This window comes from Candoia aspera, chromosome 3 (genome assembly GCF_035149785.1).
Source record: "Candoia aspera isolate rCanAsp1 chromosome 3, rCanAsp1.hap2, whole genome shotgun sequence".
In the NCBI taxonomy this organism is placed as follows: Eukaryota; Metazoa; Chordata; class Lepidosauria; order Squamata; family Boidae; genus Candoia; species Candoia aspera.
In genome coordinates this window covers 202095727-202123004 of record NC_086155.1, presented here as the reverse complement: position 1 = coordinate 202123004, position 27278 = coordinate 202095727, and the positions used below count along the sequence as shown (strand labels likewise).

General features: G+C 42.3%; 2 protein-coding genes across 4 annotated transcripts in view; one reads left to right on the top strand and one right to left on the bottom strand.

Annotated features, from left to right (window-relative positions):
• The first annotated feature begins 4864 nt into the window (after nucleotides 1-4864).
• On the top strand, nucleotides 4865-5968 carry LOC134493052 (4-galactosyl-N-acetylglucosaminide 3-alpha-L-fucosyltransferase 9-like). The gene has a single exon (XM_063297299.1). The coding sequence runs from the start codon at nucleotides 4865-4867 to the stop codon at nucleotides 5966-5968; it is 1104 nt and encodes a 367-aa protein (XP_063153369.1).
• A 4077-nt stretch (nucleotides 5969-10045) lies between these two features.
• KHDRBS3 (KH RNA binding domain containing, signal transduction associated 3) overlaps nucleotides 10046-27278 on the bottom strand; it is a 90601-nt gene continuing 73368 nt past the window's right edge. The window contains exons 8-12 of one of the 3 annotated variants that reach the window (XR_010067679.1): nucleotides 20021-20079; nucleotides 16802-16951; nucleotides 15729-15873; nucleotides 15229-15281; nucleotides 10046-10165 (exon numbers count right to left, since the gene is read on the bottom strand). Coding sequence is in view for 1 of the 3 variants with exons in the window: in XM_063299700.1 (XP_063155770.1) it covers nucleotides 16860-16951; nucleotides 20021-20079 (151 nt within the window). In the remaining 2 variants the exon portion in view is untranslated. Of the gene's footprint in view, nucleotides 10166-15228; nucleotides 15282-15728; nucleotides 15874-16622; nucleotides 16952-20020; nucleotides 20080-27278 lie in introns of those variants that run through there. The other 2 variants (XR_010067680.1, XM_063299700.1) reach the window with 2 other exon arrangements.

Sequence of the window (27278 nt, the reverse complement as noted above, 5' to 3'; positions counted from 1 at the left end):
TCCAGGCCCCAGCCAGGGCATTTTGCTTCTGCCAGCTAATTAAAAATCTCCCTGCAGTTAGAAAAGTAGCATATAACGGGACAAGGGTACTTGCCTAGACCTTTGCTACTAGTTTTCTACTTGCAGGAGTCTTTTTAAGCATCCCAAAATTATATCCCTTCTCAGTAGCCTTAAATGGTATCTCTACCTGTATGAGTAGATACTTCTATGCACCTAGTAGGTTTTTAAAAAAATGCATCACTGCTGTGCAAAGAGTGGAAGTTGAGATAACAAAATTCTCTTGACTACAGAATTACATGCCAGAACGGATCAATTCCTGCCATTTGAAATCACCAGATGAACACCAGATCCTAGGATTTCTTTTAAAAGATTCCTCCTGCACATTCCCAACCTTCCGAGTCTCATTTAATGGAGATATTTTCTACCAGTGCTGAGCAGATGGTGCTCTCTACCAAGCCGTAGCATATCAGGGAAAAAGATCCTTGCTAGTCCTTTGCTGCCAGGTTTCTACTTGCAGGAGTCTTTTTTATGCATTCTGAAATTATAACCAATCGTTTCTGGGTTCGGTCTGTCTGCACTTTAGCACCAAACATACAGGAGTTGCTCCTAAAGATCTATGTGGTTGCTGGTAGCTTTTAAAATCCCTTTCTTGGGGTGATTCAAAAGCAGCTGAATAAGGAAAGAAACTCAGTGGAGGTAATCCTTTCATTTGTCTGAAAAACACAGTATCTGGCCTGGCCTTTCCAAGGAACTTCAGCAAAGGAATCTTCACCTCCTTGTAGATTAATTTACTTCCCCTTTTTTTTAAATTGCTCAGAAAGAAATTGTACTTTTGGGGAGCATGCCTTGATGTAAAAGTGGGGAAGAAAAAGAAGTCTATTTCTGGCCATGAAAACATCAGCTGATTCTCCCTGAATTCAGTTCTCAAGCGTCCATTAAATAACGGTCTATTATGTTAGGTAAAGGTAAAGGTTTCCCTTGACGTAAAGTCCAGTCGAATCCGACTCTAGGGGGCGGTGCTCATCTCCGTTTCTAAGCCTTGGAGCCGGCGTTGTCATAGACACTTCCGGGTCATGTGGCCAGCATGACGACTCGGAACGCCGTTACCTTCCCGCCGAAGCGGTACCAATTAATCTACTCACATTTGCATGTTTTCGAACTGCTTGGTGTGCAGGAGCTGGGACGAGCAGCGGGAGCTCACCCCGCCGCGCGGTTTCGAACCGCCGACCTTCCGATCGACAGCTCAGCGGTTTAACCCGCAGCGCCACTGCGTCCCTCTATTATGTTACCAACAGGAAAAAGAGGCTGCGTGCATCTTATTTACCATCCCACCATTAGCGGTTTCTCCACCTTCCTGCTTTCAGTCTTTGCTTTTACAAGGAACTAAAAGCTCTTTGCCCACCCTGAAGGAAAAACGTTTCAACTTTCTTTCACCACAATTGTCCTCTGTTGATACCGCTTCCAAATGCAGGGAAATCACTGGCCTGCAATTCTTCCCTTTATCAAAAGCAAAACCCTTTTGCCCCGATTGAGTTTGAGGAAAGGAACGGTTTTGCTGATTAGTTTATTGTAATTATTTCATGCAGGAAAGATTTGATTGCAGCCCCCTCGACTGGCCTCCGTTGAGTCATTTGAATAAATCAGGGTTCTGACAATTCTGTGTTCTGCATGCAACAAAATTTGGAGTGTTTTCCCTTAGGAACCAGTACGATCATTAAAGAAGCCCCAGAAGTGATACTACTTTATTTTATTTTAAATGAACTTTAAAATTTTCTAAAGGCAACTGTGGAAGTCGAGATTTTAAGCCTCCTTTTTTCCCCAAGTGTGCCAAGCAAACCAGCATGGCTGCCCAGCAGTGAGCAGCAACGTGGTTTGGCTCGTGAAAAACAGTCAGCAATAGTGAATGTGACAGGCTTGGATTTTTTCTCTACTTAGCGCACAAACGCAGCCCCTGCTTTGCTGTTCGAGACTTGCCAGCCTTGCTCAACAATAACAAAAGCAACCTTGTTTTTGCATTTGGTAAAAACCTCGTCAAGAAACGCACCCAGCGTTTGCCCTGAGAGCAGTCTCCATCCATTCATATGTTGGGGATCAGCGGCCCAGAATTGCCTCTGAATGGGAACGGGACAATCAGTTTCACCCAGTCAGATCAATGATAATCAGTCGTGGGCAAGCCATAGCAACAAGTGTCTCTGAGCATTTGCTTCAACAACTGTGTCTGTTTCCTTGCATCCTGTCTTCCTTTAATCTTGTGTGATGGCAGCAAGAATGGAGTCGGCCCCAATTCCTCACCAGCAAATCAGAACTTAAAAAACACAACCTATCCACAGGACTCTAAGGTCCCAAAACAATACTAGAAATAATAGTAATGATAATAATAAGGCATAAACCTGCCATGGTGGTCTCAGTGGTTATCGGCATGCTGGGTGCCATCCCATAAAGCCTTGGACGGCACTTGGAAAATCTTTGCATTGACAAAATTTCCATCTGTCAGCTACAAAAGGCCACACTGCTTGGATCCACTCATATACTATGCTGATACATTATGACATCCTAGGCCAGGGTTTCTCATCCAGGGTTCTGTGGCACCCTCGGGTTCCTCGCGAGAGGTCACTAGGGGTTCCCTGGGAGATCACAGTTTATTTAAAAAATTATTTCAAATTTGGGCAACTTTACATTAAAGAGGTAAGTTTCATTACCTTCAGTTTAAGAACACTGTGAATGCATATGTGCAGGCCTACCCATGAAATGAATATAATGATTTTGCAACTTCTGGCCTGTATTTGAGCCTGAATGTGCAGGGGTTCCCCGAGGCCTGAAAAATATTTCACAGGTTCCTCCAGAGTCAACAGGTTGAGAAAGGCTGTCCAAGTTCTTGGGAAGAATCTGATGTGAATGAAGGCAAACTCCAGCTAAAGAACTGGCAGCTGTGATTTCACATTCTGCATAATAATAATAATAATAATAATGATGATGATGATGATGTTGTTAAATTTATATGCCACCTGACTCTCAGTGACTCCATGGCCCCATGCTGACTTGTCTTTGCAAAAAAAAACAAAAAAACAAGCCAGTGTGCTTTGATCCTGGCTTGAAAATTAATGCCCTTCAGATTCCAAAAGTCACTCATCAGAGGTGCCTATGGGGGAATGTGTCAAAAAAGTCACGATGGCGCCATAACCATATGAGCAAAGCTCCGCCCTTTTTCCCTTGCATCACAACACACATAAACAAGAGCTTCCACGCCTGGTTGTAATGCCATCTTGATCCCCCTTTTACACATCTGTTGCCACAATTCTGTAGCTCAGGAGTGGACGGACTCCAATCCCATTTTTCTCCTAGAGGCCTCTCCTCCCAGGCTCCTGCCAAGCCCCCAAATTCTAGTGCTACAAATGAAAATCTGCCCCCTCATTCAGCCTCTGAAAGGTTGCACCCATATTTGATTCCAAAGAAGCAAAGCTCTTCCCAGTTCCTTGGGGGGCTAATGTTGCCATGGCCGTATTCTTCACCAGTTTTTTTTTTTTTTTTAAATTGTGGACAAATGACAGAAGTGCCTGTTTGGGTAAAAACAGGTTGCTGTAGGAGCAGGACACAGAGGAGTGATCATTTGCACCAAATGTTTTTTTAAAAAAACCCTCTCGCCCCCATGGGTGGTGTGTGTCTTCCTCTACCTCGGGTCCTCTACCAGAGGCCTGGGAGTTTGAGGGTTCTGTGCAGGATCTTCGCTGTTCCCAGCACTGCACTCTTCTCAGACATTGCTCCTGGGATCTGTTGGAGCCACTCTCCCAGCTTGGGGGTCACAGCCCCAAGGCTCCTACTACCACTGGGACCACTTTGGCCTTCCCTTTCCACATCCTCTCTAGTTCCTCCTTCAGGCCCTGGTACTTCCCCAGCTTCTCATCCTCCTCCTTCCTGTTGTTGCTGTCACTTGGCACCACTACATCTATCACCACCGCTGTCTTCTGGTCCTTGCCTACTACCACTATGTCTGGTTGATTGGCCAGTAGCTGCCTGTCCATCTGGATCTGGAAGTCCCACGGGATAGACATATACATACATACATAGTCTATTCCCTTGCATTTCAAGAAATATGCCCTGCTTTGAAGCGTCTTTCTTCCTGGTTGTCTCCCCTCTGGGCTCTTCCTCCTCTTCCTCCCCCCATGGCACCCTCCCCAGCTCTTTGCCCCCCTAGAAGGGCCTGTCCTTATCCCTTCCAAGCCTTCATTGCAGCCCACCCAGTGACTTCCATCTCCACCACCCCAACCCCTATTTGTAAACTGCTACTTGTAGGCCACCTATAAAAGCAGAGGTGCTCCAGATCCCATCGGTTCAGCAGCGGGAGCCGGAAAGGGTGCCTCCCTTCAGGAAGGACAGCCCTCTCCCACCACCCCAAGACCTGGGGGGCAGGCTTTGGGGCAGGGAGAAGACTGAGCCCGTCAGATGAGTCTGTTCATTCATTCACTCATTGTTAGCCTGCTTGCCTTCAGCTCACTCATGATCCCCTTTTTTTAATGTATTTTTTCTGGCTTTTATTTATGTATTTACCAAATTTTTATCACCGCCCATCTCCCCCCGCAAGGAGGGACTCTGGGCTTTCTAAATTGCAGGCTGCCCAGAGTCTCTGGCCAGCTATTCAACTGCATGAATGAATGGAGTCAGGAAGGGGCGTGGCCTTTCCTTGCAGGAAGGGTGGAATGGAAGGGGGAGGCTCCTCCCCCTTTCCCTCCTGCTGTTCCTGGGGACAGAGATCACTGCATGCCTGCTAGCTGGCCAGGGTGGTGGCAATCCTTCTCCACCCAGTGCTGAACCATCCTCTGAGGCCAAGCGAAGCGCTTTGCAGTGACTCCGGGGTCCAGGCAGTGCCATGACCTCGCCACCCAGAATTTTCTGGTCCTTCCTAGCTATCCTCCTTGTGCTGGGCTCTTTTGGGGTCTGCCTGCTGATCTATCTCAAGCCAACCCAGGGGTGGCTTTTGGGTCCCATTGAACCCATCTTCTTCATACAAAGCGATGGCCCTGACGAAACCCTTCTTCTGATCTGGCTGAGGCCCTTTGGGGACAGGGTAAACCTGTCCTGTCTGGACCTGAACATTTCCGGGTGCCGCATCACTACAGACCGGAGGCTGTACGATCGGTCCCACGGGGTCCTCTTTCACCACCAAGATCTTCAGCCGGATCTGAGCAACCTACCTCAGCGGCCCAGACCCACCTTTCAGAAGTGGATCTGGATGAACATGGAGTCACCCAGCCACTCTCCCCCCAAGCGAGGGATGGACCGCGTGTTCAACCTGACCCTGACTTATCGCCGGGATGCAGATATTCACGTGCCTTACGGCTTCCTCACCTTTCGCCCCAGTGACCCTAGGGAGGAAGTGAAGAAGGACAAACTTTTATGTTGGATAGTCAGCAACCAGAATTCTAAGCAGAGAATTAAGTATTACAACGAATTAAAGAAATATATTAAAATTCATACTTATGGGAAAGTGTTTGGACGCCCTCTGAGCTGGGAAAAATTCATCCCAACCATTTCCTCTTGCAAGTTTTATCTGGCCTTTGAAAATTCCATCCATAAAGATTATATTACAGAGAAGCTTTACAACGCGCTTTTGGCTGGATCTGTGCCAGTGGTTTTGGGTCCTCCAAGAGAAAACTATGAGGATTACATTCCAGCTCATTCTTTCATCCACGTGGAGGATTTTGAGTCACCCGGGAAGCTTTCAGAGTATCTTCTGATGCTCAACCAAAATGAAGCATTGTACCTTAGTTACTTCGACTGGAGGAAGGATTTTTCAGTGTTCCGTTCTCAATTCTGGGCATCACACGTGTGTCTGGCTTGTGATCATATAAAGAGACATCGGGAATACAAGTCTGTTGGAAATCTAGAGAAATGGTTTTGGGATGAAAGCTGGGTCAATTCTTTTCCTGCACATATTTTTTTTAAAAGAAGGCTGACAAAATCATCACCCTGAAATGGGGGGGGAGAAACCAACAAACCAACAAATAAAAATTCTGAATACAACATTACTATTTGCCATCCTTCCGTCTTAATCTGGATAGTTTCTTTAAGGCCTGGACGTGTTAATTCACTCCCCTTTTACTTTAAGATAAAGGTATCTTAAAAAAAAAGATATTACCTATAAATGCAAAGTTTCTTCCAGGATGAAGATCTCTTTTGGCCTTTGATGCGCTGGCTTCGAAAAAGGGGGTCAGTCCAGGATAAAAACTAAATTTCACTGGTTTTACTTTTACATTTAATCAAATTAACTAATTACTCCTCTGCATGCATTTACATGCATTTCTGCATTCTTTGCTTGAAGAGGTGATCACCAGCTTTCAAATTTGAGTTTCAAACTCATTTTGCTGTGATTTTAAAAAGGAATTAAAAGCTACTTACATGGGTTAATGTTGCATTACCTTATGTAAACAATCCATACCATAGTGAGTTATTGTGGTATTTTCATCAGACATTTACTCTTCAGTGTAGCAGATTTTGCAACGTGTATTTAGAGGAGATTTGAGAAGGAACTCACCTGAGTGCTTTTAAAGGGCACAATCTGGGCACAAAAATTATTCCATCCTACACCCCTGGGCATGGCATCTTTTTATAACTTGTTGGAAATCCTGCTGTCTGTCAATATTCGCCAGCAAGCATCTTACAGCATCCTATTTCTTTTTCAATCCTGTTTCATCATTTTTGCAATGCATCACCAGCCAATTACACAATACAATCATGTTTATATTGATTGGGAGTTTCGTCCTTGCAGAGCAACAAAAGACAATGAGGGGAAAACAGAGGCAGCGCAGATAATGTAATGAACTCAATGATATTTATTACGGTGTGACCACGATTTACAAAATAGGATGTATTCAAATGTCCAGAATGACCTTCTGTGCTGTCTCATAAACTGCTTTGTAGATTGTCTTCAATTACAGAAGCTGTTGAATGCTAGGAATAGGAAGCAGGGGCATCTGCACCGGTGCTTACTGGCTTCAGAAGAGTGAGCATGGATGAGCGATCAAAGCTCCATTCCTTTTTATGCACGGGGAATGCATGCAACGCACATAGAAGGGGAATGGGCTTTGATTGCCAAGTTGTGCCTACCATTTTGACGCTGGTGACCATCACTGCAGATGCCCCTAAAACGACTGAAGACGGTTTCACATTTTAGGTTAATCCTTGGTTTTAATTTCTTGCATGTAAACCATTTTTAAATGGCTTTCTTTCCATCCACTTAAATGACTGGCAAAAAGAACAGGACTTCATCACTGGCAAAGTACGACAGTAAATGACATTTTTAGAAAACGAACAAAAACAGTAAAACACCACAATTAAACCTGCACTGTGGGTTTTGTATGGTGTTGGATAAAAGTCTTTTATCCATTTGGGACACAGAAGAGAGTCCAACTATTTGTCTCCCTAACCTATGAATGCAGAGTGATGTCTTTTGGCCTTTGATATGCTGGCTTCAAAAAAAGGGGTCAAGTCCAGGATAAAAACTAAATTCCACTGGTTTTACTTTTACATTTAATCAAATTAACTAATTACTAGAACTACTCTGCATGCATTTAACCATTTCCTCCTACTGTCACATTAAAAATGGTAATTTGATGACACTCATGGAAGCACTGTGGAATTTCTACCCAAGGTTTTCAGAGTCACACACGCCTTGGGGAGGGCGTTTGGTGTAGTGGTAAAGGCATCACACTAGAGAACAGGAGACCGTGAGTTCTAGTCCTGCCTTAGGCATGAAGCCACCTGAGTGCTCTTGGGCCAGCCACTCTCTCTCAGCCCTAGGAAGCAGGCAATGGCAAACCACTTCTGAAATCTTGCCAAGAAAACTGCAGAGGCTTATCCAGGCAGTCGCCAGGAGCCAACACTGACTCAAAGGCACACACAAAAAAGTATTGTATCTTCACAGGGTGCACTCTTCATCTGCCATGTCTACACTTCTGTTCTTATTTAGTCCTCTAAGGTAATGCTGCCACTACAGATAGTAGTAAGGAACGTTAAGTATTTAAGGCTAAAAAACTCAGCCTTAGAAAATGTTATTTTCCATGGTTCACGTTTCTTTCTAAACTGAAAACACAAACTGCCTTCGATTCTCCTGTGTTTTAACGATGGATACTTTTTTTTTTTTTTTTTAAACCAAAGCAAAAGGTTGCATCCCTTATGTGACATGGACTACTGTTGCTAGAACTACTGACCAAACTGCTCTCCTCTTGGGGACAGAGGAAATGAATTAAGCCAGTGATCCAGAGACGGGGTGACTTTTTTCCATTCCCAGTTATGGTAGCTTTCACTGGGCTATAGAACATTTTAGTTCTGTCCTAATGACATTTATTAGCGCAACACCACCTACAGAATGCCTTGTCGACAGCATAGCTTTTAAATTACAGAATGGCCATTATTTCCAGCATTTTACAGCAATGTTTTTAGGAAGAAGGTAGATATTTCAAATATATATATATTGGGGAAGATGCACTCATGCTTTGACTTCAAAAGGGCATTTATCAGCTCCATGTTTATGGCTTAATCTATTTGTGCTCCTTTCTGAAAGTATTTACTGGGGTTTTATTTAATATTACATAAATATACAGGGGGGAAAGGTAGCTTCTTCAGGGCAAAGCAAGCTGGTAGGATAGAGGAGTGTTTATATAATCTTCTCTTCCATCTGGTTTTACTGCAGTCAACAAAGGACGTGATACTTTGCTTAAAGGCATTTTAAAAATGAATTTTTGGTCTACTAGGATAAAGCTGTCTCCTTTAAATATAAATTTATTTAACCTGTGATACCAATTCAAACACTAAAGACTTAAGTTTCCCTTTAGGAATACTGCTTGATGCGTTTTATGGGGTGTCACGGTGAATAACTGCGCAGTTTAAATCTGACATAAATCCCTGAAACAGATAAAATTGAATGAGAACAGTTAGCCTCAAAATCTAGAAAACTAGTTTTGTGTGCGTTGTTTTTAATATGGGGGTTTCCTGGACTCCCAAATTTCAGTTTCTGAAACTTAAAACACTTGGTTCAGGCTTTTTCCAGCAAAAGATTGAGTTGAAATAACTATGTAATTGTTTTAACCATGATCTATTTCATAATGACATGGAAAAAGGGGGTATCTCTAGTGGTCTCCATCCATTTTAACATACTTGTCCCTATCACCCACACATGATGTGCACATTTCAGCTGTAGGCTGGAGATCAGGTGTCTTACAAGAGTTGTAAGACACAACACGATACAAACACAAATTTCAGGATTTTCCATTTCATTGAATTTCTACCAACTAGTATGGAAATAAATGTTTGGTTCCCCCTTTCTCTTCATATGATTTTGCATCTAGAAAGCTTGATGACATTTAAAACATAATTAAAAGTATTTTCTGCCTATGTTTATTTCCTCTGATTGCACCCACAGCAGATAACCATCTTTCTACAATGGACAAGTTTGAAAGAAACCCTACCCCAAGTTGTTCTTAAGAGTTGTTGGGCAGCATAGAAGTTTAAATCAACATCATCACCATCTATGGAAAAAGTACAGGAGTTTCACGATTCAAAAATATTCTTTTTGCACAGAACAATTAAAAAAAGAAACTTTATTAATATATCTACAAAGGTACAGCAATAAGTGATGAAACACTTATGAGTTAAAACAGAGATCCAAAAAGCTATTCGTGTTACAAAGGTTAGAAGTAAGATAGTAGGTAAAGGTTTCCCTTGACATTCAGTCCAGTCGTGTCCGACTCTAGGGGGCGGTGCTCATCTCCGTTTCAAAGCCGAAGAGCCGGCGTTTGTCCGTAGACACTTCCTCCATGGTCATGTGGCCGGCATGACTACACGGAACGCCGTTACTTTCCCGCCGAAGCGGTACCTATTGATCTACTCACATTTGCATGTTTTCGAACTGCTAGGTTGGCAGGAGCTGGGACTAGCAACGGGAGCTCACCCTGTCACGCGGATTCGAACCGCCGACCTTCCGATCGGCAAGCTCGGCAGCTCAGCGGTTTAACCCGCAGCGCCACCGCGTCCCTAGAAATAAGATAGGCAGCATAAAAAAAATAAAATAAAATAAATCATACTGGAGTTTCATATACAGGCTGGCTGTAATTTTGGAGGCACGATGGTGAGGGAAGTATTTTGAAGTTGTCCATATCAGTGACCAAAATCCCTGGAAAACAGCAGAACAAAAGACACACAGATGTGTAGATATTCTTGAAATTAATAATGATTGATCATTCTCCTGGGACTTTCATGTTGTAAGGATGGAAAATAGCAATTAGACAGATTAGTAATTTGTTTGAGGAAACTGAGACAGAACAAATGAACACAGACCTCGCTCTACTGTTAAGCAGAAATGATCTATGACTGAAAGCTTCAAACAATAGGATAAACATTAAAAGATACCCTTCTATTATTTCATGTTTTAAATACAAACAGGGATATGCCGAAGACAGGGCTGTCTTTATTTTGACTGTCCACAACTTGAGCTGTAGGATAACAAAAAAAAGAAAAAAAAGAAGAAGAACTTAGAAAGCTCTATATAGGCAAGAGCTACCTTTAGGTGCAAAAATCAAACTACTTCAGGTTATATGTATATGTATACATTTTTTTTCAGTGCAATCTCATGGAAACCAATTTCTTGAAAATTAAAAGCATGACAGACCTCATTAATTGACCTGATTGTTTCTCTTCTATGTTTTGCCTTAAAACAATTCATTTTATCACATTATTTTGTCCTGGGTGTTTGGTCCAACTTGTTAATATTTTAAAAATATATGCAGGAGAACCCCATCAATAGGTCAGGCAATCCCCAATTTGGTGTTCTCTCAAAGTACCTGACTTTAAGCTCCATATTCCAGAGCTACCATCCATTTGGGGGAAACTACAACAGATATTAATCAGCATACCTGAATGGACTTTTCCTCTTATAGCTGTAGGATTCAGGTATGCAGAGATATAAACCTAATTCTCACAGTGAGCAACCTATTGCTGAGACCCTGGACTAACATTAGCAGATGTTCTTCTCTCCATATAGACTTATACAGATTTAAACTATACTTCTCTATATGCATTTTTTAAAACATGCAGGAAATATTTTCTTTGGAAGATCATGCATTTGGAAATAAATTCTGCCTAGGCAGAGTTAGCTTTTAATGAGCCCAATAAAAAAGAAATCTATCGCCATTATGAAGCAGTATGTATAAAAACTGCACTATGTTTAAGAATAATGAAAATGGAATACTTTTTCTCAAAAAACTAGACTGACATTGAGTATTTTGGATCTGAATATATTAGGCGTACAGTAATTGGTAAACTGAATCAATATCTCTACTTAAATGTATTAAATTAAAATGAAGAATCAATTTAATTTCTGAAATACTAGTATCTACACTTTATGCATTACACAGCCATTTCATTTTCATCTCATGGGGAAAAGATCATTCTAGACTACTCAGTAACTACCAGTTCTAATTAAGGGACAAACTGGAACAGAAAATACTAACTTTGAAAAGAGGAAGAGCCAAAAAACCATCTTTTCAACCCAACCTCCTGAAATCTCATACCTAACCTTAGCTTCTACCTATGTGAAATAATTCAGAAACATTTTGTCTAGAACAAAGAAACAACAGATGCAGCAGGAGACAGCGAGGTGCAAGTCCTGGATATACAGTCAGGACCAGAAATACTGGAATGAGGGTAACTGTTTTGGCGTTTGGCCTCTGTACACCACCACACTGAAGTTGAAAGGAAACACACCCAGATGGGAGTGAAGTCAGGACATTCAGCTGTAATTCAAGGAGTTTGACAAAAGTGGGGTACTACCCATTCAGGAAGTACAGCCAGTGGCATACACACACCCCCATCGTTGGTGGCTCATAAGTAATGGAATGAATGGCTGACAAGCAGCTGCATGGCCAGGTGTGGCCTGTTTCCTGGGTACCCCATGACCAGTCAAGCAGATAAAAGGCTGGAGGTGGTTCTGAGTGTTATATTTGCATTTGCTAGCTGTTCACTGGAACTCTCAATATGAGGTCCAAAGAGGTGTCCATGCAAGTGAAGGAGGCCATCATTAGGCTGAGAGAACAAAATAAACCCATCAGAGAGATAGCAAAAACATTGGGAGTGGCCAATACAACAGTTTGGAACATCCTGAAAAAGAAGGAATTAACTGGCAAGCTCAGCAACAGCAAAAGGCCTGGAAGACCACGGAAGACAACTAAAGTGGATGACTGCAGAATTCTGCTCATGGTGAAGAGGAACCCTTTCACAACATCTAGCCAGGTCAAGAACACTCTCGAGGAGGTAGGCATGTCATTGTCAACATCTACAGTCAAGAGACGGCTTTATGAATGTAAATACAGAGGCTTCACAACAAGGTGCAAACCACTGGTAACACTCAAGAACAGAAGGGCCAGATTAGACTTTGCCAGCAAACACCTAAAAAAGCCTGCCCAGTTCTGGAATAAGATTCTTTGGACTGATGAAACCAAGATTAACTTGCACCAGAATGATGGGAAGAGGAAACTATGGAGAAGGAAAGGAACAGCTCATGATCCAAAGCATACCACATTATCTGTCACACATGGTGGAGGCAGTGTTATGGCATGGGGGTGTACGGCTGCCAATGGTTATTGGTGTTTATTGATGACCTGACTGCTGATCAAAGCAGCAGGATAAATTTTGAAGTGTATAGGGCTATACTTTCTGCTCAGATTCAGCCAAATGCTGCCAAACTCATAGGACGCTGCTTCATATTGCAGATGGATAATGACCCAAAACATACAGCAAAAGCTACCCAAGATTTTCTCAAGGCAAAGAAGTGGGATGTTCTTCAATGGCCAAGTCATTCACCTGATCTCAACCCAATAAAGCATGCTTTTCACTTAACTGAAGACAAGACTGAAGGCAGAAAGACCCACAAACAAGCCACAGCTGAAGGCAGCTGCAGTAAAGGCCTGGCAAAGCATCTCGAGGGAGGAAACTCAGCATTCGGTCATGTCCATGGGTTCCAGACTTCAGGCAGCCATTAGCTGCAAAGGATTTTCATCCAGGTATTAAAGGTGATCCTTATGTTTGTAATGATGTTGGTTTGTTCCATTACTTATGAGCCACCAACGATGGGTGTGTGTGTATGCCACTGGCTGTACTTCCTGAACGGTTAGTGCCCCACTTTTGTCAAACCCCTTGAATGACAGCTGAAAGTCCTGACTTTGCTCCCATCTGGGTGTGTTTCCTTTCAACTTCAATGTGGTGGTGTACAGAGGCCAAATGCCAAAAGAGTTATCCTTGTTCCAATATTTCTGGTCCTGACTGTATATAAAAGAATTGTCCAGTTGCAAATTAACACAGTTAACTCATCAAATCTCCACAACTGTTTAATATACAAAAGAGCACAAATGAAAAACTTGCTAATTTAAAATGGCCCCATCAGAATGAACGAATCCACTTTGCTTTATCAATTGCTTGTTTGTTTCAATACAGGAGTTAAGTGAATTAATGAGAGTATGAACATTTTGTACACAACTGATTGGTGTGCTCTTTTCATTCCAAGCCATGTTTTAAATTTCTTGGTTTTATTTTGTTCCATGCAGATTTATTAAAGAATACATTTATTCATTATCTGATTCAAAGGAATATCTGACTATAGTATTATTCTTTCTGTCTCAAAAACTCAAGCAGAAACTGTTGCAGCACTAGCCATTAACAGTTTTATTTTCTGAGATTTTGTACTTTTCAAAGTAACTTTTATTTCTGGAAATTCTGCAATGGGCTTTGGGTAAAAGCAGTAAAATATTCTCTAGTACTATTATCAGGCAGAAACTGCATCAGTTCACATTAAACATGCATCATTTTATATCTTAAAAACACATGCCATTACGTGAATAGGCTTTTATGGGGGAAAACAAAAAGCTAATGAAGAAGGAACTATCACAGCACTACGGCATGGTTGAACACACACTATTTTCCAAATGGTGTAAGAATGGTGTCATCAAGTGCCAAATAAACAAGCTGCAGCAGATCGAGATTGAAAAAACATAAGGACTGATGCTCAAAACTCCACATAATTGACTATATAGAGATATCATAAATGGTTTCTTTAAAGTAACTTTGGAAAAAAGGAGATATAGGGTGTTGTTTTTTTAAATGCACAAAGTGCTGGACTATCTAACACACACATTAAAGTCCTTACACATGTGGTTACCCAAAACCAACTCTTACTTGGCAGAAAGAGCCAAATGAATAGTTAGTTACCATGCTATGATCTGGGGTGGTTTTGTTCTTGAGTTTCCCCCAAAGTGATACCCTTCCAGATGTCTTGGACTAAACTCCCAGGATGCCTGACCAATATGGAGTCTCCAGATATCCAACAGGTCTGGGGACTATCAAATCGGGGAAGACTGATTTTAAATTTAGTTCTGGTTTTCCTGCAAGACCATGATTTTATTTAAGGCACAGATATGATGCAATTTCACACAAAAAAGCCCCTTAAAATAAGGTATCAGACCAAACAAAAAAAAATCAGCTTCCTGCATCTGAAGTTTTTTAAGGATATGATTTAAACATTTAGGAAACATCTGCCAAATTCTAACACCCACACGTCACCTGTCAGGATTTTGCCTTTCCTTTCACAAAGGAGAAAGAGAATGTGTCACACAAAGTTACCATGCAATGAATGGAGCACAGGACTCTTTTCAAATATACATAGGCCTGATAATAGGTCACAAAAAGACAGAGAAGATACCTGACCAGGATATTAATAGCATGGTAAGTTTCATGCTCAAACTGTGCCTCAAAGCCACAGGTCCACGTCAAAAGGGTACAGAGTAACTCAATCTGGGTGTCAACACAAATGATAGTCCAGGATTCACCCTGGGCTTTGGGTTTCCAAATCTATAACAGGCAGAACCTCTTGTATTTTTCAGTTATTTTTATCTACTCCATAAAATTATCTTCTACCTCAAAAGCAGGAGGAGCATGCAGAGGTAGAACAGTTTCATAACTGAAACACCATCAACAGTTTCTGAATTCAGATGCAGTAACAAGCATCAGCCATAGCTTGTGGGACACCATTAACTCTGTAGTTTGATACTCTACAAGCAGGTAAAAATTTCCTATTCCTTTCTAGATGGGTAGAAAAGAGCCAAATGGTTTGAAATACAGCTTAAGTCATTTGAAACCAGTTCTCTGGCACATCATTAACTAAAGCTTAAAGTAAAAGTCGGTACCTACCAAAGTATCAAGAGAAACAGGTCTCTTTGGCCTCCATACATTCCATGTGACTCCTAATAAAAGAAGAAAATTACCTTTTTTTTACTAATTCAAGAACTCCACATTTCTAAAATCTAAAATAAATAAAATGAATGATAAACCATAATACCACAATTAAAAGACATCAAGCCAACAAAGAACAAGAAGTTTTAGGGGGCAAAACATCTGTAATGTTTTGAGTTCTTAGTTACATTATTTGTCCATAAATTCTAGGATTACAATTTACTAGTTATGATGTTTTACATTTGTTTAATCAGGAATAATTGGCTCCAATTAAACTGACCGAGCTAAGGCTTTTTAGGTACTAGAACAAATTAAACTTTTTAATAAATTTTAAGTGGTGATCTTAAAGCTTCTCTCTATACTCTAAAATAAAACTTGCTAATGGGTACTCTTCCCTGCTTTTATGGGTTATATTAAGATAAATTAAGTGAGATTAAAATCTTATTTGATTTATTTACCTTTGCAAATGAAGACCGTTTTAAGGGTTACACATCCTCTGCCTTTGACGAAAGCGACCGCAATTAGTCAAGTCAGAAAGTCTTTAAAAGCTTTGGGTTTATTGCTTCCAGCACGGAGTGAGGTTGTCATTAAGGTATCAAAACTCTCAGAAAACAACAACAACAACAAAAAATTCCAAAGTCGCACTAGTGAAGAAATGCTCAACAAGAAAACTAAGTCACAGGTATTTTGTTTCTCCTTTTTTTTTTTTTAATTTATCTGACTCAGAAATGCATTAGCTATTTTAAAACAAGAATATTTTTTTAAAAGGTGGATTCCAGCCGCTCAATACCATTTGGATACCTCCTTTAACAACTCTTTAAATTTATATTGTGTATATAAATGGAAAAATATATATATATAGCTATAGAAAATATAATGCACCTTTAGGTTTTTACCATATTTTTAAAAACAAAAATAGTTGTACAGTATTTTTATAGGAACCATTTTATGTTGATCGTTGTTAAAAATCACTCCCTCCCTGTTTACAACTATTTATTAAGGTTTTTAAATAAATAATGCATACTCTCACACACACTGATTTTTCTTTCAAAAGTTTATTTAGTATCAAGCAAGAATAAACTTTGCTTAACACTACAGAACATTTCAAGACTCAAATTACAAAATACCACATTATTTGCATTTGTGATCTGTTTCCCTTTTTACGCATGTTTGCAAGAGAAAAACTAGCAAAATAGTTGAAAGATAAAACTAGAGAAGAACTTAATTGTTGAAAACCTTTAAAATAAAAGGTTACGCTTAGATTAAAATAATGGATTAACATGTTTAGTAAACCTAGCTGTTTTTAACACTAGTTAAAGGTTTTTTTTTTCCTTTTTGTAATTTTTGATCACCTATTTTTTTTCTTTTTTTTTTCCCCCAAATACAATCTGGAAATAACAAAGCTCGTTTCACATGTCTTCCTTCCTGTACAGGCTTTTCATTCAGCAAAAAATAGATTAAGCTCAGTCCGTCCATTCAGATTAAGCACTTTGATTTTAATAAAAAGGGATTGTTCATAGAAAAAAATTACTTTGAACAGTTTACAGGACTGGTGGAGATTGGGCATTTCACAACATCGGACAGTGTAATCAGTATCTTGCATATGGCTGCTCTCTATAGGTTCCTTTTGTTGACCTTGCTGAAGGAGCCTTGTGTCTCGAGTGGGTCCACTCTTCCTGTCCTGAAATCACAGAAGGCAAAAGGGGTAAGGCTACTTTTTCTACCAACCTTCAAGGGGAACATCCACTTTATTTTCAAGAGGGAGGATGGGTGAAAAAGCCATCCAATATGAAAGGTCTTCTCTTCATGCTTCCTCAATACCGTTTCCCCTGCCCTCAGCATCCTAGAAACACAAATTGCATGAAACTTCTGAACAATAATTCAAGACCTGGGCCAGAATGAGGATGTAGACCTCAACCTGAAGTCTCAATAGTAAAAAGTAGGCCCAAGCTTAATTCTTCAGCCTCTCTTCCCTCTTTAGCAAGTTAAAAACTGCCTATTTTCCTGGTGTATGTTTCACCTTTATTCCCTTTCAAAATAACTTTGTGGCTGAAAGAAGAGGTACAACATATCAAACCATAATTTTAGGTGATGCTGAGGGTTGCCAAGTCATACCTCCCCAATTGCGTATCTCCCTAATTACTCTCCCCCACATAACAAAGAATAGAAAAAAATAAAACAATACAATTCCAGTCATCCAAAACACTTAAAAAATTTAAGGACATCAGCAACAAAATCCTTGGAAAAATTCAGTGAGATGAACCAGTTTTGTTCCTGATCTAAACACAAGCTGAGGTGGGTGTAGGCATATCCCCCCTTGGGAGATCATGCTTGATTGGGGATATCACAGCCCCAAATGACTCTCCTTTAACAACCTATTTAAGAGTGCAGGGATCCAGAGAACCTTCTGAAAGATATGCATAATATGAATGCAATGGGTGAATCTCGACTCTTTTCTTTACATGATTATACGCTACTTCCACCCCCAGTCCCTGTGTGTTAGGCGGGAGAAGGACAGGAAAACTGAGGTGGTCTCAGTCTGAGAAGAAAGGGAAGATGGACATGACTTGCTCTCTGTTTGCACCAAGCACCCTGCGAGCTCCACTGCAAGGCGGCCAACTAGAACCAGCTCCTGCTGCCAGACAACTCATGCTAATGTTGAAGCATGGAAAAATCAAAGCTCTGAAGCCCATGGAGACCAATTTAGCATGTTGCAAGGCGAAAAGGAGGAAGCTTCAGCCTGCTTCCCCTCAAGGTGACTTGGAGTCATTTAAACCTGTGACATGGAGACAGCTTGCATGGCAGAATAATTTACCGTATTACGACAAACCCAAGTTAAGAGTAGGGTTGCCTCAGGTGGGAAATGCTGTTTAACCCCCCCCCCCAAAAGAGCCTCAGGGAAACAGGAATTCAGTCTTGCTCCCCCAGAAGTCTAGCAATTAGCAGGAAAATCCCTCCCTCTGACAACAGGCAAAATGCAAAACACAGGGTGCGTGTCTGCGTGTATGACTGTCTTCATGCGTGTGAGGGTGTCACCCTCAGACCTGCCTGAAATTTTGAGTCCCTGATATCTACCCACAATTTTAACTTTTACCCCTTTTCCAATAGCACCTCTGAACATCCTTTACACAGCATCTCTAAGCAGTTACAACTTCCTAAATCATTCAGCTTTGGGCTCCAGCCCTCGCTTCTGTTTCAACTGACCCCACGACCAGCACACCGTTTCCGCTCGCCAACAACCGTCCTACGTCCCCTGCCTATCGAAAGCGACATTTGTGACCTCTGCAGAACAACAATCTGCTCGAATTGGCTCGCGGGGCCGGAGGAGCCAATCTGAAGTGCTGAAAGGGGCCTGCCAGCTGTCCTGGAAATGCCCAAAGGGAGTCTCTGATTCAGAACAGGAGCTGGATTCAGAACAAGGTCGAGGGGCTTTCACGGATCCGCCAGCCGCCCGAGTCCAAGAGACGTTGAGGGGCAGCCTGGCATGCTGAAGCTGTGAGCAGGTTCCTGCGTGGCTTCCCTCAGTGTCTAACAGCTTGGCCAATGGCTTCCAATTTAGCCCCGTTCCTCCCTTTCTGCCACCGTCCCTGCTTGCTCTCTCCCTGCACAGATAATGGGATGCCAATATTCCCAGCTCTGACGAGCTTTAACCCAGAGCCCAGGTCTCCTGTGGGTGCCCTTTCATTTCCCCTTTTTTCCCTATCCAAAGATCAGGAACGCTGTTCTGCCTTCTCCACACTTTCACTTTTCTGTCTTCCCCTCCGTCAAAATTTAGACCATAGATTCTTTTTGTTTTTTCTTTTATTTATGTTACATTGGGTATGCAACTAGAGCTATGGCTTTACAGGTAGTCCTTGACCTACGACCATTCGTTTAGTGACTCTCTGAAGTTACAATGGCACTGAAAAAAGTGATTTACAACTGGTCCTTGCACTTATGGCCGTCGCAGCGGTCCCCGTGGTCACGTGATCAAAATTTGGGTGCTTGGCAACTGGCATGTATTTATGACAGTTGCTAAGTCTCGGGGTCACGTGATCGCCATTTGTGGTCTTCGCAGCTGGCTTCTGACAAGCAGAATTAATGGGGACCCACAGAATTCACTTAAGGACCTCATGGTTCACTTAAGGATGATTCACTTAACGACTGCAACAATTCGCTTAACAGCCGCTGCAAAAAATGCATAAAATTGGGTGCGGTCAGGTGATGCCTTGCTTAACGACCGCACCACTTAACAACAAATTTTCCAGTTCCTACTGCGGTCGCAGGTCAAGGACTACCTGTCTACTTTGCTGCTGACTTGTAGGATAGAGCAGCACCCGTCCATTCATAGAGCAGCGTCTAAAGGCAAGTCCAACCTCAGCTCAGTGCAGGCATTTGAAGCCCAGCAACCCTGAATTGTGGCGGTCCAGCCTCTATGATAAACATAGGCGATAAAAATAAGTTCCCTGCCTTTCCGTGTCACTGGTTCCACCGATGAACCCGTCTTACTGTCAGAAACTAACCCTGCGAACATTTACTCAGAATCCGCTTTCCTGTAATTTCAGACCCTCCTTCTGTGTACCGCATGCCGGAACGAGAGAGAACACGGCTTGGATAATTTTATCTCCATGCCGTCTTGCCTCCATGCATAATTAATTTCCATTTTCAATAATAATGACAACATGGAGCATTATTACTTCGGGAAAGATATGAACAACATCCCCTCTTTTTTCTGCGTAGAAGTTTATTCCAGAGCATTAAAGGTACTCACTGTAAGAATCGTATGTCTCGTCGTTCAAGCCATGGGCATAGTCATAGTAATCGCCACCGCTGTTTGGGAGGAAAAGAAAAAAAAAAATCTGGTTACAAGATAGAACTAAGCTGAATCTACTCAGCAGCTACGTTTTTGCAGGTCTTCCAAAGGCAGCAAGACGACATTAGTGGGCATTCCATACTGGCACAATGAACTACAACCATCCCTGAGTCAGGGGACCCTAGGTATATAGCCTTTGAATGTACACCACGGTGTAGTGGCATGCTTGATGGAGCCTTGACCCTGCAGCCCCCCAGAAGTTCCTCAACGGCAGCTCCCAAAGCTTCATCGGCATGGCTAATGGGGAGGGAAATGTGGAGGTCTACCAAGGAGCTCCAAATACAGATAGCTCAACGGAACTGAAATTATTTGTTTTAAATATAATGGTTCTTAAGTTTTTAGTCCAAGGAGAAGCCCAAAATCAAGGAGAAACCAGATAATTAAATAATAACAACAACAAGGAACAAAAATCATGTAAAAAGTGAAATGACTCAGTAATGCTTCAAAATGAGCAGGGTGCTCAAAAAAGATGTTCCTCCTCCTCTTCCTCTAAAGGCAATTCTGGACCCCAGAGAGGTTCCTTAGCGGAAGGTGGAATGCCACAACCAAAAAAAAAAAGCCCTCTCTGGTTGTTGCCTGCTTCTTCTCTAAGAAGAGAAGCAAGAGAAGAGTTTTCTCCTGCTGGTTTTGTTGTCGATGTTATGGGCTTACTGGCTCACTAGCAGGTGGGTCACATTCAATGTCTCAAAGTCATAAAAGAGCTCGCTGGTCATCCTCTCAGTAGGTGGCACCAATGGCTCCTAACTGGCTGCAGGTCTTCTACTTCAGGCCAACATGGCCCTTGATGCAAGCTAACTCCCTGCTCTATCGAATCTTTTCACTAAAAAAAAAATGAATAGGAAGCTACGAAGACTAATCCTCTGTGACTGGTCCCATCCATCACAGCAACTGTTTTGCAAGAATATGCTGTCACGTCAAATGTGTCCTCTGACCTACACAAGCTGGGCCCTCCCTGCTCTGCATTTTTGCCTCGTTAACTGAGACAGATTCCTCTTACAGCTAGAAACATTTAAATTAAGGTATGTCTTTGGCTTAGATGCTTTGGAACTGTGGTGTTGGAGGAAAATCCGGAGAGTGCCTTGGACTGCAAGAAGATCAAACCAGTCCACCCTCCCGGAAATAAAGCCAGACTGCTCACTTGAGGGAATGATATTAAAGGCAAAACTGAAATACTTTGGCCACATAATGAGAAGACAGGACACCCTGGAGAAGATGCTGATGCTAGGGAGAGTGGAGGGCAAAAGGAGGAGGGACCGACCAAGGGCAAGGTGGATGGATGATATTCTAGAGGTGACGGACTTGTCCCTGGGGGAGCTGGGGGTGTTGACGACAGACAGGAAGCTCTGGCGTGGGCTGGTCCATGAAGTCACGAAGAGTCGGAAGTGACTGGACGAATAAACAACAAAATGTCTTTGGCACTGCTACTGCTAAGCTCCTGGGTTGAAATGGGCACCTCTTTGCCCTTAAGAGAAGTGAGGCCCATATCACACCCATGGGCAGGATCAGGTCTTTTCTAGTGTTCTGAGTGGGGAATAATTTGAATGGGTTTCCTTGTTTCACCATATTAAGACCGATGTAGGGTTTATGCTACAGCTTTCATGTGATTCCCCATCAGAAAACGGGGGGAAACCATGCCACCATTTTCAGCAATTATGGCTGGAAGGAGCACGAGGGGTGGCAGGGTAAGCAAACAGACCCCTTGAAGACTGCAGGTAGTTGAGTACTCTCAGGTTGCCAAGTTCTGCCTTGACCCATGAGCTCTAAATTAAAGGTAGGATTTCCAAATGCCAGTTTGCTCCTGAAGAAAGTTCAAGATTTTACCCAACAGGCTCCTTCCAGATGAGTCAGCACTGCATATTTGGAATGTAGAATTTGCAGTCAGCACAGACTACCAGAAAACTTTCTATCTGCTGCAGGAGTTGTGTTTTTTGAGCAGAGAAACAAAGTTGAAGGCACTGGCCACGCATCTGAGGCTTCGTTATCATACTGAATGCAATTGTTCTCACCCTAAATGACAGTCACTCTCCCCTATGGAAAGCACATTAGATAAATATCAGTAATACAAGGGGGTGCTGGTCCAATGTACACCAGTGTTAATATTCTCCATGAAAAACCCCAGTGAGGATTATGGAACACAGTCTGAACAGCTCTGCAGGAGAAAAAATTGCAGCCTTGTTTCTGACTCACAAAACTTTACTCTCCCCATCACACCAAGATGCTCATATCTTGATGGAGACCTTTGAAGTGACAGCTGCTATTCCTCCATACAGTATCTGATTACTTATTGTAGGACCCATCAAGGCTAGAAGCTTCGAGCAGCTGAGCCCCTGCTCCACTCCCTGTCAATCCTGTCAGAATTACTTTGCCTGGGCTTCATTTTATAAACCCAAGTGCCTGTTCAAGCAAACATGACTCGCCTTTCATGGCGTGTAAACAGCAAAACCAATAATCCTTGGAAAGGAAGAAAAATCACTTATTTACACTGAAGGTATATGAAAAAACCCACAAATGTTATTAGCTGACAGACCCTTCGCCCCCAGTAATCACATCAAAAAAGTGGTAACTCGAAGCGACTGGAACTGTTTGCTCAGTGCGGCCAGCATTTTGGTGGGCCCATTTCAGCTTGAAGTGTAATGGCATCCTGCCTGGGTAACCCTTTGACAAACTAATATAGGCCTGACTTACTAAAATATGAAACCTCTTTTGTTAAATATTACATTTTACAGAAGGTGGCAGCCAAAACAGGAATCCTATAGCTAGGTGATCACCAGGATCTAAGTTTGCGATCTGGCCTTCCTTTCCATGTCCGAGTGGGAATTTCCCTCCTGCCATGACAGCAGGGTCACAAAATGCATTTGTGTGTCCAGTATTTCTTCCATCATTTCAGAGCCTTCTGAAATTACATCTTTAAGGTAGTGCCTGTTGCAGAATAAAGCTCTCTGCACCCTGCTCTATGAAGCTACATGCCCACTTGTGACTGTAAGGGCTGTATAATTTTTCCTGTTAAAGTAATTTTGGTCAGAGGGAAAAACACTTGGCACATGCCCAGGAAAGCCTACCCTGTAGTTACTTTGCACATGGTTGAGAGACCACATGAGGTGCCAAAGTGCTTAAGCAGAAGGGCTTCTGGAAACTGACAGAGCCACATGGTTGGAAGAAGCATCTAAGCTTTAAAGTCATTTTTAGTTGGGGCAGTCAGAAGTTTGTCTTATATGTCATTTTAGTCTCATGCCAGAAAATAATAATAATAATAATAATAATAATAATAATAATAATAATAATAATAAAGAAGTTGCTGCCACTCTCACTGGCAAGCAAAACTAGGACAGAGAACAAAGTTGATTAGCGACCTTGCAACAGGCCTGCAGACCTTCCAACTTAACATTATCAAAAACCTGTAAGGTTTTTATAGCTTCATCTTGTGCAGCAATTGTGCTCATTCCTAGAACAGGCAGCCCTTCAGACTGTCACTCACTGCCTAGTTACGGTCCGATGGCCTTCCAAATGAAATGAAATGAATGAATGAATAATAAATTTTATTTAGCTATGTTCTTTACTTATAATCTAGAGCAGCCTATCTCAACCTGTTGACCCTGGAGAAGCCCTTGAAATATTTTTCAGGCCTCGGAGAACCCCTGCACAGTCAGGCTCAAATATGGGCCAGAAGTTACAAAATTCTTATATTCGTTTCATGTGTGGGCCTATATATGTGCATTAGCAGCATTCTTAAACTAAAATAAAAGATGCAACTTACCTCTTTAACCTGAAATTGCCTGAATTTGAAGTGATTTTTTAAATAAATTGTGATCTCCCAGGGAACCCTTAGTGACCTCTCAGGGAACCCTAGGATTCCATGGAACCCCGGTTGAGAAACCCTGATCTAGTGAATGAATTCCGCTCAAAACAGAACCCCCTAAACCAAAGCCACCACTAACTGCCAGAAATGTAACAGGCTGAAACTGACCAGACAGTGAAGTTGATATTTAACTGACCTAAAATAAGGCAGAAGACAAAACAAAATGTGTTTTGACCTGGGCATGGAACAAACACGATGAGGCTCAGAGGCTGGACGGATTTCTGCAAGCAGGGTCACAGCACAGTTGACCGGAAACCCAGAACACACTGGTCTTTCCAGATTTCAGCTGAGACGACCAGGGGGGTCTCACCGGACCAGCTGCCCCATGCCCCGTCTCCCTCCTCCTCTGCGGGGCCTGTGCACCCACCATTCCCTGATCTTCCCACTCCCACCTTTCTCCTTCTTCTCCCTTAGCTCCCCACCAGTTCTGCTGACACTGTTTCAGTTTCAATCTGACCTACTCAAGTGGGCCAGGAACTTAAGAGAGCTCTGCAGGATAATGTTGCTTTATTCTTCTTTGGAATTGTCCTTTGTGACCTTGGATATTACGATTCGGATTGTTTAACCTGCTTTTCTACCCAGAACACAAACACATACTGGGTCTGGGTCAAACACACATGTTCCAAGTCCATGCCTGGGTGAATTGTATCTGTTTGGGTCTGGGATGGATTTTTTTTTTTTTAACACATTGCTACATTTTTTTTTCCTTTTGTGCATTACCCCAATTCTCATTCCCCAACACACTCCCAGGCAGAGAAAAGTAGTGAGTGTGCAGAAATGAGAAAAGTTAGCAAAAGGAATCAGTACAAGTGGCCCTCAAACCTCACAGATCGGTTTGCGACTGGAAATAGAGATACAGGGTTTCAAGTATCCACAATTTTTAGTGCATAGTTTGGTTTGGAGGACTACTTTTTAGGGTGTTTTGTGTATTTGTGCACACACAAAATGGCATATGGGCTTCTGCACATGCACAAAGTACTCTTTTCAAGTTCTCATTGTCAGTTGTTCCATCATCCACAGATGTTAGCCCTTTGCAAAGAACCAGGATCACCTGAATCTCATAACCCTCCAGTCCATCAAACTGCCTGAAGGTTACAGGGGCTGATGCCAAATGCATCTGGATGGCAGTGGCTTGGGGAGGACATATAACCACCATCTAAAGCAGTGTTTCTCACCCGTGGCAGCTTGAAGATGTGTAGAGTTCAGCTCCCAGAATTCCCTAGCCCGCATGCCTGCTGGGGAATTCTGGGAATTGAACTCCACACATCAGCAAGCTGCCAAGGGTGAGAAACACTGATCTAAAGCAATAGCTTGCATCTTCAGGTCCACAAATACTTCCAATATACCAGATCAAAGTAATCAACATGCACTACTACAAGAGAACAAGATGTGCTAAAGCACCTTGGACTCCCAGTGAGCAAAGTTTCCCAGATTAGATATTCCATCTCTTGGCATCCACAGTTCTGCTACTTGCTTGACCTTAGCAAAGGCCTCAACGCAGTGCTTAGTGCACGGTTCACTTACATAGAATAACTGGGATGCTCGAAGCGAAACCTTTCGTGTTCTGCTCGAATAGCACTTCGGATTCAAAGCCTCCAGTCAGCCGGAAAGAGACCTGCCTAATCATGTTAGATCAACAGCCGTGGAGATACGTATCAGGTTAAACCTTGGGCAAGTCTGGCTGCTTGGGGTAATCCTATGAATTATGAGATCCTACCTTCCCCTGAACAACCAAAAGGTCTTCTCATACATCTATACAGCAGCTCCTTAGCAAGGGCACAACAAAAGCTGGCTCTTCTAGTAAAGGTGCTAAGACAGTACTTGTGCAAACTTTAAGCTTTCAGGAAAGTATTTCTAACATCTTAAGATTTCCAAGTATGATGTATGAGGCAGCTTGGGTTTTTCTAATAAAAAGATCTTTTCATGTCTTCCCTGTCATTTGGGATGAGCATGACAGTATATAATCAATAGCAGCAGAGAATCCTCCATTACTCCAACCACGGCTTTTATGTTTTGCTTATTTGTGTATTATTTGTGGTGAGGTAGCTTAGCATCAGCAGGAACATCAACCTTGATCTCCATCCTTTGCTCCATTCCGGCACTTCAAGTGAGCTTCCATCCCCTATAGCTACTGGTTGCTTGGCTGTCTCACAAGCAATTAAAACAAATATAAGTAGGATAATCTTTAGCTGTGGCATAATTTTAAAACATCTTTATTTCTGGGAATAGCTTGTCACAACCCTCACGATACAAAACACTCTCAGCTCTACAAAGAATAAGCCTTCAGATGATCCCTTTTAAACTATTAATTTTAGCACAGCTTTTCCCCAAGCTGGACGCCTCCAAATACGTTTATTTTTATGGATTGATTTTTTTAGGCCACCCATCATCTAAACCCCTGGTGGGATTGGGACTAGAGCTGCTGAGCTGGCTAGAATCCTGGAAGACGTAATTCTGCGCATTTTGAATGACCAGATTTGGGCGAGAGCAAATCAATACCCCATGTCCGCCTTTTTAGATTACAGGCACTTGCATGCCTAAACTGTTTCTACTTTCTAGTTCCTACAAAGCAGGGTAAAGGCGACCTTCCATCATCTTCAGTGTTGCCTCTGACATCCTGGAAGTACACAGGGAACACCAAGAGGCAATCGGGGCTTTCCAGCTGCCCATCTGGGTTTCATCAGCATCCCCCACCCCAAACTCTGGTCCCAGAGTTCCAAAAATTCTATCATGTCCTGCAAAACCAAAAAATAAACAGCACCATTGCCTTCCAACTCTTCAGCTTTGATGTCATTTAAAAAAGGAAACATCCAAGACACCTTGCGGTATACTTATGGGTGCTTTTAAAAAGTGAAATGATAGCATGTCTTCACATTTGCAAGCAGATGTGACAAGAAGTCAGTCCTAAACAATGCAGATGCACTCCAGGGAAAGGACAATCTGGAAGCCTGGTTGTGGGGTGAGTTTAGAGTTCTTACCGATGGGAAAAGACCACTCACCCAAGTCAGCAGCATTTCAGACAAAAGCCAGCTTTGGTCCAGTTTCAAATATCTACGCTTTGAGCCTCCCAGTCAATCATGACTCCTGGTCCAGGAGATATTTTTCAGAAGTGGTTGCTCCTGTCTTCTTCCTAGGGCTGAGAGAGCTTGTCTGGCCCAAAGTCACCCAGCTGGCTTCATGTCTAAGATGGGACTAGAGCTCAGGATGACCCACTCCAGCACCTTAACCACTACATCGAACTGGCTCTCCCAGTTTCAAAAACACTGACACCAACCCAGAAGACAACAACGCTCCTTGTCC